Source organism: Pezoporus wallicus, unplaced genomic scaffold (genome assembly GCF_028554395.1).
Source record: "Pezoporus wallicus isolate ANWC-B61680 ecotype Strahan unplaced genomic scaffold, APGP_CSIRO_Pwel_v1 contig_161, whole genome shotgun sequence".
NCBI classification, from domain to species: Eukaryota; Metazoa; Chordata; class Aves; order Psittaciformes; family Psittacidae; genus Pezoporus; species Pezoporus wallicus.
In genome coordinates this window covers 105,176-117,818 of record NW_026642654.1, presented here as the reverse complement: position 1 = coordinate 117,818, position 12,643 = coordinate 105,176, and the positions used below count along the sequence as shown (strand labels likewise).

At 38.7% G+C, this 12,643-nt stretch overlaps 1 protein-coding gene across 10 annotated transcripts in view; it reads right to left on the bottom strand.

The window, feature by feature from the left end:
- The window catches only part of PUM2 (pumilio RNA binding family member 2), a 76,745-nt gene that overhangs the window by 46,047 nt on the left and 18,055 nt on the right, over window positions 1-12,643 (bottom strand). For 8 of the 10 annotated variants that reach the window (XM_057431755.1, XM_057431757.1, XM_057431752.1 and 5 more), the window contains one exon: window positions 1,825-1,896. In XM_057431755.1, the coding sequence (XP_057287738.1) occupies window positions 1,825-1,875 (51 nt within the window). In that variant the 5' untranslated portion in view covers window positions 1,876-1,896. Of the gene's footprint in view, window positions 1-1,824; window positions 1,897-12,643 lie in introns of those variants that run through there. The other 2 variants (XM_057431756.1, XM_057431754.1) reach the window with 1 other exon arrangement.

Sequence of the window (12,643 nt, the reverse complement as noted above, 5' to 3'; positions counted from 1 at the left end):
GCCTAGCTGTGTGAAACTCTATTACCCCAAGATACCTATAAGAAAGTGTTGAAATCAAAGTCATAATAACCTGAGGTAATAATCAAAGTCATAATAACTGAGTAAGTGCAGGGTCACGATATATCAATTTCTGATGCTACAGCACTGTAGCAGAACTCTGGATTCTTGCATGTAGGGGGGTTTGGATTTTGAATTTCTACTGCTTTTTTGTTGTTTTTTGTTGTTTTTTAAGCATCTTCACAGATCCACAGAATACCATGAAAACAAATAAAATCATAACCATGCAGAAATATGTCCCTCAACCTGAGATCTGTATGAGCAGTCACATATACCTCAATTTAATAACCAGGCATTTGTGCCAACCTTCACTTTCTCTGCCTTCAATCTTTCAGAGTACTTTACAGGTGACAAAAGAACAACCACCAGTAAGAATTTTACCCATCTGCTCTATCACAACTGTTGGTATTATCCCACATACCTTACTAACACCTTTACTTCTCAAAGGTTTTTAGAGGTGGGGGGGATGGGGTGGACAGGAAGAAGCAAGCACATCCCATGTAGCTACTTGGCTTTCAGAATAACATGCCTTCATCTATTAGTGCTTCTTCAAATGCAGATAGTTAAAGACAGACATGGAACTCTGGATGAAGTAAAAATTGCTGAAAAGCCAACTGACTAGTTAAATGCTTCACTGCAGTAAAAAAATCAATAGCCATGCACCAGCCCAGAAACATTCAGTCACTAGAACACGGCATTTAATTTTTAACAGTAAGTTATGGTTTCCATAAAGATCATGGTCCTATCATTTTAAGAAAGTTAAGCTGAAATATTGTCACTGGTTCAACTGTCAACTGAATTAGGCAAATACCAGGCAGGACAAAATGATCATCATTTGAAATCTTAGTTCACAGAATCGTAAAATAGTTAGGGTTGGAAAGGACCTTAAGAACATCTAGTTCCAACCCCCCTGCCATGGGTAGGCACACCTTCCACTAAACCATGTCACCCAAGGCTCTGTTCAACCTGGCCTTGAACACCACCAGGGATGGAGCATTCACAACTTCCCTGGGCAACCCATTCCAGTGGCCCACCACCCTTACAGCAAAGAACTTCTTCCTTATATCCAATCTAAAATGTTCAATGTGAATTTATTTTATTAGCATGTCCTGTCAGGGCAAGTAACCCTAATGCACATTGATTACTTTCTCAACAGTTCCCGGAACTACATTTGAAGGAGCCAAGTCATCCTCCCTGATCCCTCCAAGTAGACTGGCTGTATTAAAAAAAACCCAAAACCAAGAAACCAAACGAGTAAGTCCTTCTTCCCTATAGCTAAATTATATAATAGCAGTCTTCACCGTGGTTAAATATTTTCTTTTAAGGAGTAATTAGCAGCAAAATTACCAGTAAATAACCACACATTTCTGCTAGGGTATGCCAGCTGCACTTTTTCTGGAGTCAGACTTTTCTCAAATCCCAGTCTCTAGCTTCTCAGAGGTAGTAAGCAGCTGTTTCACTAGCCTAGATACGGTGACAATGAGAACGTCCCATTTCAGAGAACTGCACAAACTTTCAAATAAATTACTGTCACTTCCCCAAGAGTATCAGTCATAAAATCAGACTGACACAGTACCGCAGCAGATCCAGTGAACAACCATACCAAAGCTCTTCAAAGTAATTAGTTTATCTTCACAGAAATCTTCACCTGCCTGAAAAACCAATTTGGTCTTAAGAGAAGACCTTTGATTCACATCATATTATTTAAGACTTCTTAATTTTTATCAACTTTTGCAACCAACTGCATTTTCAGCTGTCAATAATTACCTCTCCCATTCCCCGAGATTCTAGGGCAAGAGCTTGAAACTCATGATTCATCTCATCCACAGATCGAACCTGCTGGGGAAAAAATGAAAGAGCGATTCATTAGTCAAATACATTTTCAAAAGTTGAGTTTCTAATGCTCCCCAAGATTTCTGACAACTGAAAGAACACACAAAATTTGCTACTTAACCTCAGAAGAACAAGAGTTACATTTCCTAACAGATACAGTTAGTGACCAATTTAATGACCCATGGTAATATAACATGCAAGAAATCCTAAAAGACTTCAGAATTTTCATCTTTTTAATCTTCATTTGGCTAAATAAATATCACTCACTATGGAACCAATATAACACTTGCAACAAATGTTAAAAAAAAAAAAAGAGAGAGAAAAAAACTAAATTAAAGACCTGGACATACAATATCCTCTGGAAAGGAGATGAGCCATCACACATGATGTTACTGAGTACATTCAGCAAACAAAGAAACGCTCACAAGATGGGTCACAAAAGTGATGTGTTGCTTTCAAAATCTACTAACTGATTGCATTATCACAGCCTCTCACGCTTTCTTCCAGGAAATAGCACTCCTTTGTGTTTTGTCTTTGTTGTAAATATGAAAGGTATATTACTGAAGCAAGAGCTGCTGTTGCAACAAACCACCTCCTTCTCCATGGCATGCAGACACAATGCCCTGGGTGCATTCTTCCCTGAGAAAATGGTTTCCACAAGGAACTTTCAAAGCCATGACAAGCTTAGTAAAACAAATATAAAAAGGCAATTCAGAGTTGTTTCTGCCCTTCTTTCTCAACCACGAGATGCAGCAGGGTGAAATGGTGAAGTTATGACAGTTCAAAGAAAATAGAAGTTTCCCTCCCGATACCAGTCTCTCCAGAGGAGTTAATTTCCCCTAGTAAACCCCCCTGCTTAACAAATAAATCAAAATTAAGCTACTCCATGCAGCTAACACATTAAGACCACTTTTCAAACAATACTCAAATACTAGGCAAAGAAACAATCTTGCATCTTTAATATTTTGGCACAAAAAACTTGTTGGTAAAGTGTTAATTATCTGTCAATAGATGCTCTATTCTCAAAATTCTACTCTCAAAATACTGTTATTGCCCCATAATCATTATAAGCCATTAACTTCAGAGGCTGTCTCTGTACTTTTGAGAAAGAAATTTCACACCTCAAAGAAACATTCCTTCAGAAAGAACAAATATTTTAGTTAAGATGGATAATAAAAACAATTCCCAACAACTTCAGTGCAAATTTAGGTCTGATGAATTATGGGGGTTGGGAGAGAATCAACACCTTTGACCTTTTTTCAGTGATGCTGACATTTAAGACAATTAGGTTGATTTTAATCTTCTAAAAACTGAAAGCAAATTTATTTTATGTATCCTTAAAACAGTTAAAGATTTTTCAAACAAATAAAAAAAAAAAGCTTATAATTTATGTGAAAGAAGCTAGGGTCTGGTTTTCTTATTAGCTTCACAGGATAATAAAATCTTTGTGCATGCACATAGAAAAATTAACTCTAGAAGAGAAATTATTTGGAAAGAAAAAATGAGAAATTAAGATTTTGAAGACTTCTGAATTTGAATATTACAGTTTCTGGGAATATAGTTTTGTCTATAGGTGGCTGAGTTGATAATTTTACCATAAGCCACTGCCTCTGCTGAAGTCATGCACTTTGGTTTCAATTACACTCAAATAGTAAATTAGAATCATCGAATAGGTACTTTTGTCTCAGAAGGTGACTTTGGTCACACAGGAACTCTAAACACAATTTGTAGCTATACCTTGCCAAACTGTATTTACCATAAACATTACCAAAGTCAAAGTTAAATAAAAAACCAACTGAGGCTGAAAGATTTATATGTTTTTCAGCTGTGGGTGATTTTTTGGGGGGAGGGGGAAAGACCTGTTTGTCTGGACTTTGTGTTTGGTTTTTGTTTAGTGTTTGGTTTCTTGGGGTTGATTTTTTTTGGTTTCTTTTTGTTTCTTTCTTTGGTTGGTTGGGTTTTTGTTGAGGTTTTTTGTTGGTTTATGTACTGCAAGGACTAATACCAAATGCTTATTTTTCACAATTCAATAAAGTTCAAAAACATGGCCACACACACTTCTAAGTCTCTAAGACAATACAATCCAAGAATGAGGGTAACAACACAGCTACTGCATTTTTTTTCCCCTAAGCAGTTCAATCAACTCTTAAGGAACTGAAGTTTCCTGAAACTGTAAATAAACTTTAGTACACCAAACACTTGATTTTGCTCACTGGCCCCTTTCTTGCAAAGAGAGCCTCAATTCCCATTTCCATAAAAAACAACAGCCCACAAAATCCTGTCCCATGTCATGAATATGTGTTTCACAGATAAGGTTACAGACTGGAGAAAGGCAGCACTAGTATCCTCAGCTCTGCTCTCTTCAGTGCTAGCCCTATCACAACAATAGAAGAAAACATCCAAAGTGACAATCAAGCTAGATCTACTACATAGAAAGACATATTCTTTCCCTGAAAGGGAAACTTGGTTAGGATCATCTCTATTACCAGTAAGTTTTACTTTCTCTATTTCAATGCCAACATTCACCTAACTCATATGCTCCAGAAATAAACATTTTCAATATAGGCTTTTTTTACCTCACATTCAGAACACCAACAAAAATCTCTATTTTTATTCATTCTCTGTTATGTGAAATAATTCATAAGTCAGAGAGTGAAACACACTGCTCAACATTTACATTTTTCCCCTGGTTTTGGCTGATTACATCTTTTTTCTCGTTTTCTCTCCCACACAATCACTGACAAATTTCTCTTTCTCCATTTATCACCTACGTGCTTTGGGGATTTAGTTACTAGATCTAATCTTAAATTTCCAGTTGAACACTAATAAGCCTTTCCAAATAAGAGAAACTGGCAATGTTTTCAAACTTCCGATACACATCACATCATTCCACAGGGCCCCCAAATTACACACGAATGGATACTACACACAGTCTTCAGGTGTAACAGCTCTTCACACACTGCTGTTACAACAGCTTAAGAGTATCCATGAACTTGACAATCATCATGTAAAAGGTTTTATTCAGAAAGGGTTTTTATTCTTTTTCTCTGCACCACATCAACTGAACTGGGTAAAAAAAAACAGCAGCAAGACCACTAGATTTGATACAGGCAAAGCAACAAGGAGAAACTGGTCTGGGGCAAGGTGGAACAGAAGTACCTGCTTAGTGGCAACTACATGATAAACCAGTAACACGAAACCATATCCTCACATAACTCAGGACAGAATTCCGGAGGCAAACTGTTGACTGGAGAGTCATCTACAACTACCACAAGAAACACTGCTTAAAATAATACCCATTTCTGGCATCCAGGCACCGCGTTCTAGGGACAAATACTCTCTCCAATAACGCTGCACCCTGCTGGAAGTCAGCTTCTAACCATTTTCTTGCAAAAGCAAAGATCTGCCATTTCTCTGAAATAAGAGCTGGAGAAAAATAAGATCAAAACAAAAATAAAGAAAAATATAATACTTAATTTTATAGATCAGAAGTGATTGAAACAGCTGAGCAGAAAGTCAGACAAACTTTTTCTGCATTAAGAAATTCCAAATCTCATCCCTCCCCTCCCAGGTGAATACCTCAACACCGTGGCAAAGAAAGGGAGGACACACTTTACAGCTGAAGCCGCAGTACTGAGCCAGAAATTCAACACAAACCACTTGGAACTGAATGACTTTAATGCAAAATACCTTTCTAGTAGTTTTCTTAAGGGGTGGCTCTTCAGCAGCATTTATCTTATGTATATTATATAAGACTATACATTATTACTGTATACAGAAGACTTTTTATTAGCAAGTGAACTAAATAACACAAAAGTGCCTACATTTTAAAACACAACACACCAATGCTGCCAGCCCTCCATTAAGTTAAACACTACCTTGTGAAGTCATGTCAAACATTTCACTAGATACTAAAAAAAAAAAAAACCTAAAAACCCCAAACAAACCCCCCAAAACATTTCAGATGGGCAGCCACCTTGAAACTACTAAATAATATTTTAATACAAATTAAAACATTAGACACAAATCTAGTATAGATTTCTAACAAAGGACAGGAACAGAAAACTAGACAAGCCTGAACTGCAAAACCCCAAAACTCTACTATGAAATACTGAAGTTCAGGGCTTTATACACAGATTTCTCCTCTAGAATATTTTGCCAAATTACCTACAATGTCATTATTTTGGTTTAGAATCCAGCCAATAGTGCATCCAGATAACAAAAGCTGTTGAGCAGCTGAATAGAAAACTACTGGAATCACAACTGAAATGCTTTGTACACAAGTCAGTTACAAAACACCAAATATTTGGTGCAGTGTTTTAGGAAAACAAGGCATTTGTTCTATTAAAGCCACCTTTGGCTAGATGTGTCACCTACTACCAAACAGGTTAATCAATGCTGCTGTTCCCAAGTAATTCAGGTATGCTGCATTTTGCAAAGGAGGTAACATGACTGGAAAAAGGGAACTATAATCCCCATTTTCAAGAAGGGGAAAATGGATGACCCAGGGAAATTACAGACCAGTCAGTCTCACCTCTGTGCCTGCTAAATCTTGGAGCAGATTCTCCTGGAAGGCATGCTAAGGCACATGAAAATCAACAAGGTGCTTGGTGACAGCCAGCATGGCTTCACTAAGGGGAAATCCTGCCTGACCAATTTGGTGGCCTTCTATGAGGCACTGGAATGGGTTGCCCAGGGAGGCTGTGAATGCTCCATCCCTGGCGGTGCTCAAGGCCAGGTTGGACGAAGCCTTGGGTGATATAGTTTAGTGTGAGGTGTCCCTGCCCATGGCAGGGGGTTTGGAACTAGATGATCTTAAGGTCCTTTCCAACCCTAACTATTTTATGATTCTATGATTTTCTGAGGACCATATGGAATAGTAACTCAGCTGCAGACTTAACCACATACTCCAGAATGCCCTAGCTCCTTAAGCAGTCCAAAGAAACAAGATGTTAGGCATTTCTGACAAAACACTCAGGTAACCAGTTTTAAGTTCTAACACATATATCCATGGTTATAATCCCAAAAGCATAACATTTGTCCCCAGTAAGCATTCAATAATTTTCACCAAATTAGCGTTCTAAACCCAAGTCAAATTTTCTGCAGTTGGGTAATTCTTCATCCCTCTATTTTTTAGGCTTCTTAACTCATTCTCAGGTTGAGCTATACTTTTGGACTCTATGACCCTTAATACATTCAAACACTCTAACAAAAGAAATTTAGTTTGTCAGTTTAGTTGACCTGGCTAAGCCATCACTCTGGTTTTCACATACTTGTCTTTTTTTTTCCTGGAGTTGTATTTTGTATTGTGGCTTGAGATGCAATCCTAACAGCGGTAAGGACACCAAGAATGAAAAAAAATCAAATAAGCAGATTTCAAGGTAGGGATTCTGCAACATGTAGCCGGGGGGGGGGGGGGGGGGGGATGTATTGCTTCATTTTTTTTCCAGTAATCTGGAAGCATGCACACAGGAGAAAAGAATTTCCTAGGTTTTTATCAACAGCATATATATAAAAATATATATACATATATATATATAAATTATGCTGGATAGCATCTGACAAGTCACTGGTAAGCCTGGAAATTACAGATCTACTTGCATATACTTGTCTGCCAGCAGACCATACAGAACAAGCCTAACAGGACACTACCTCTTGTGAAGAAAAGCAGAAGAAAATGACCTTGCCACCTGCTTCAGAGCTATGTGATGGTTCATGGGCCTAACAAGATGCAGAACCTTGGGCTCTGCTCCCAGCTATGGACTGAAACATGGCGCAAGAACTAGGTAACTGCACTCGTTCCCCTCCAAACATGAACTCTTGCATCACGTTAAGAAACTTACATCTTCCTTGCACAGGAAGGCACATAAATTGCCTTGCACAGGCACTTTATGCCTGTCTTCCCACCCAACAAGTTCAAGCTTTGCCCTACAAGTGGCAGAACTGTCAGCACAAGTTTTTCTAAGCTACTGTCGTGTCCTCAAACTCAGGATTTTAACCCTGACAATCAAAGGCAGGCAGAATTACCAGCCTTGCATAAATTAATAATAATGTGTCTGTACTGAAATCAGATTTTGTAACTATTTATAGCAGTTCCAGTGCCTGCACCATTTGAAGAGCTAAAGTGATGCATTCCAACATAAGTAGGGCATATAGCTTATGCTACATAATTTATCAGGTTTCCCAAAGTCTTTTAATTGTGAAATTATCCACTCAGAAGAGTTCCTAAGAAATGTACAGAACAGGAAGTCGGGGTGACAGATGTTGCAGAACTTTGTAAAATAAGAGACTAGAGAAGAGAGAGCTGACAAAAAGTTTCTACATTATTTTACAAAATAGAAGAAAAATTCCATGAAAACTTGGCAATGAGTTTACATAAATGGGATTTTATATATATATACACATAGATATAATCAAAAAACCAAACAAAACCCCCAACAATTGATTAAAATATTTATCTATACATTTGTAGCTTATTATTTATATGAGCTAAAAGGAAAGACAATTCTTCAAACAAAAGGGGCTGACTGGTCCTTTAGTGCTTGTAAATCAAACTGAAAAACTGTCTTTCATGAGAAAAAGTGCACAGGTTTTATCTTTAATGTGAAATAGTTTAGGTGTAATCCCATCTAGTTGCATAAACGCACCACAAACAAAACAGGAAGACTCTAAATATATGCAGAAGTTTGAAAACAAAGCTGTGAAATGAAACTTAAATTGTAGTACTTATCTAAACATGATTACTTCATTGGTGCCTATTACTTAAAATAGGTACATGACATTTCTTTCTAATTTTAAAACTCTCATCATCATCATCATGGCCTGATTTTGCAAACGAAGATTTGGGAAGGGCTTTACCCACGCTTACTACAAGCGCGCTGATGGCTAAAAAGGCCAATGTGAGATAGGCAAATCCGCCTGCAAAAACCACAGCGAAAGCTCTCCTTGGGTGGTATAGCCAGGGTGTGATTCTTTCTGCGCCGTCTTTTCTCCTTGAGATTCGTTCTGTGTGTGTTCTCAAAGGACTCAACGGCGTTATGTATGGTGTGCCTCCAAGTCTCCCGACTGCAAGTCAAGGTGGACCACTGATGGTAGTCAATATGGCCAAGGCTAAGGCATTGTTTCAGGGTGTCCTTAAATCTCCTTTGGGGCACTTCCCTTTCGGCAACTGGTGGCAAGCTCACCGTAAAACAAGATCTTAGGGAGGCGATGATCCTTCATCCTAGAGACGTGCCCTGCCCAGCGCAGCTGCAATTTCAGCAATATGGCTTTAACACTGGTGACCCCTGCCTGTTTGAGGACAGTAACATTTGACACACAGTCAGTCCAATGGATGTTTAGAATTGTAAGGAGGCAGCGCTGATGAAAGCGTTCGAGAAGTCACAGGTGGTGGTAGATAACCCATGATTCAGACCCATATAAAAGAGTAGACAGTACAGTGGCTCTATAGACACTAATCTTTGTACTTTTCTTCAGGTGCTTATTGCACCAGACTCTTCTATGGAATTTTCCGAAGGCTCTACCGTGGCATCCGAGGAAATAATGCTTCCCAGATAGCTGAAATGCTGAACTGACTTAAGCTCTGACTCGCCAGTGGTAATGTGGGCATGATGATAATCTTCTTGTGGTGCAGGTTGGTAGAGAACTACTGTCTTCTTCAAGCTGACTTCCAGCCCAAAAAGCTCAGCCGCCTCTGCAAAGCAAGGTGTTAAACGCTGCAGAGCTGCTTCTGTGTGGGCAACAAGGGCGGCATCATCAGCAAAAATCAGTCCACTGACAAGATGATCTAGGGTCTTAGTGTGGGCCTTCAGTCGCCTTAGATTGAAGAGGCTCCCATCAGTACGATATCGAATATAAATGCCGTTTTGTTTGTCGAGGTCTACCATAGCCCTTTGGAGCATCATGCTGAAGAAGATAGTGAATAAAGTTGGTACAGGAACGCAACCTTGTTTCACACCACTGGTTATTAGGAAGGGCTCAGAGAGTGCATCGCCATATCTGACTTGGCCTTGCTGATCCTCGTGTGACAGAATAATCATTTTGAGGAACTTGAGGGGACAACCTAATCGTTCCAAGATTAGCCACAGGCCTTTTCTACTCACAGTGAGGTCAATGAAAGTTACATAGAGCCCCTTATTCTGTTCTCTACGCTTTTCTTGCTGTTGTCTGAGAACAAATACCATGTCTGAGGTACTTCTACTAGCTCTGAAACCACACTGATTTTCAGGTAGAAGTTCTTCTGCGATAGCGGGTACTGATCTGTTCAATAGTATTCTTGCAAGAATTTTTCCAGCAATGGAGAACAGTTATACCTCGGTAGCTTGAGAAGTCTGACTTTACACCTTTTTTTTTTTTATACAGTGATGATGATTGCATCACAAAAATCTGATGGTAATTTACCTTGCTCCCAACAGCGCACAACTAGCTCGTGAAATTTAGCATGAAGTGCTTGGCCTCCGTGCTTCCAGATTTCGGGTGGGATTCCATCGACCCCAGCTGCCTTGCCAGTTTTCACCTGCTGTATAGCCTTAAGAGTCTCTCCCACGGCAGGGGCTATATCCAATTCGTTTTTCACAGGATGTTGTAAAATGTCCTGGATTCCTTAGCCTTGGACTACACGGTTAGCACTAAAGAGTGTTTGAAAATGTTCAGACCAACGATTCAGGATGGAGATTTTATCTGTAAGAAGCCTTTGGCCATCTGCACTAAGTAAGGGGCTTTGAACCTGAAATGTGGGTCCATATGCTGCTCTCAGAGCCTCAGCTCCCAACCTCCCAAGGGCACATAAGCTCTTTCCCCATGACAAAGGGGTGCCTGTGAAAGAGTTTTAAAATTCTATACTTTCCCTGTTAGGCTTGTCAGATAGCCTCACCTTCTTGTATGACTGCTACATAAGACTAAGCACATGCTATTGGTCACCTAACAGAAATTTAGGCAAATTCATGAGACAAATTTGTAACCATTATTGCTCCATTCTACACTGAAAGGCTTTATCAATGAGAAATAACACTGCAGCTACTTCTGTAAGTATGACATTAATGTGCTGCATTGCTGCTTTGAGACATCAGTCCTCACTACTTCATCATTAACTCTTAGTCAAAAACTCTAGTAAGTTAAAAAACTTCACAAAGAAACTTAAGTTCTCTCAAGGTAGTATGCTGTTAAAAAAAAAGGCTTAAAACTTTGCCTTTTCTGAAAATAAACACTTTGTGTAAACCCCAAATTTATCTGCACACAAGCAGGAACTAGGGACAATTTATCTCAGCACATATTGTAATGATTAATGAAACGCAACTTTCATTCTAATAGAGTCAACAAGCTTTTCTGACATGTGTTAAGAAGAATTGGAACAACTGGAATGTACAAGCCTAGAATCAAGTAAACATTTCCGTAAGTTAACTTTCCACACTGCAATCAACTTTTTTGCTGATGTGTCTTCTATATATAAATACACACACTATATATATAAATATATGTAAATTATCACTTTTCTATTTGCTACCAGAGAATCTGAAACAGAACATCTCCCTGCCAAAAAAGTAAAAAAAGCAAGCTTTAGATTTTTGTTTCAGAAATCATATATTTTTAATACCACCTTAAAAAGAAGGTGATTTTAAAGAACCCCATGGAACATAACCGATTAAACGGTATAATTTATACTAAGAAAAAGATTTTGTGCAGATGTATACACCCCCCCACACTTTCTGCCTCCCCATTAAAAGCAGGGCTGAGGAAATAACAAGCCACATTGACAGAATTTCCAGAAAACTTTTATTTTATGTTATTGTAGCAGTGACTTCAGAAGAGGTCCTCCCACCCCCAGCAGTTGTGGATATACAGCAATTCCCTTCTTCAAACCATTTACTTTCATTTTCTTTACTCCTAAATATGGCAGATGTGCTTACCATAACATTCACTTGTAAAGGATATCGTTTTCAAGGACACTAGATGCAAACCCTGAAGTTCCAATTCTCTTGCCCAGAAGTTTCTAGCATTGTGATTTCTCCCTCACAATCCAGTACCCTTTGAATAAGCTCTGCTTTGGTTTTTATTTCTCCTCCAGCAGGCAAGAGGAAACCCAGCAGTTGTGGATATACAGCAATTCCCTTCTTCAGACCATTTGCTTTCATTTTCTTTACTCCTAAATATGGCAGATGTGCTTACCATAACATTCATTTGTAAAGGATATCGTTTTCAAGGACACTAGATGCAAACCCTGAAGTTCCAATTCTCTTGCCCAGAAGTTTCTAGCATCTTGATTTCTCCCTCACAGTCCAGTACCCTTTGAATAAGCTCTGCTTTGGTTTTTATTTCTCCTCCAGCAGGCAAGAGGAAACCAGGGAATATCAACAATGTCTGATCTTTAAGAAGAGGGTGCTAAAGCCAGAGATAAAGGAACTGAACTACCTAGTCTTTGGGCAATTAACTGAATCACAGGTGGTACAAAAAGGAAATTCAGAATCCTTAGACTTCTCTTTCCACTATAACTAGTTGTTCTAAAGAAAGCTGCTGCTAAAACACACAACTTGTCTGTATCACCAGCATAAAATGCTAGTGAAAAAAAAAACAAAACAACAAAAACAACCCCACAAAAGTTTCAAATATATGTCGGTGTGCTTCAAAACCTACCTTGATTCTTTGAGCCTTTAAACTGCATAACCTCAAGGTCAGCCAGAGAACAGTAAAGCACGTTTCTCTTAATGTATGTTAAAAAGAATTACTAAAGGGAAGCATATATGTTTTCCACTTACCC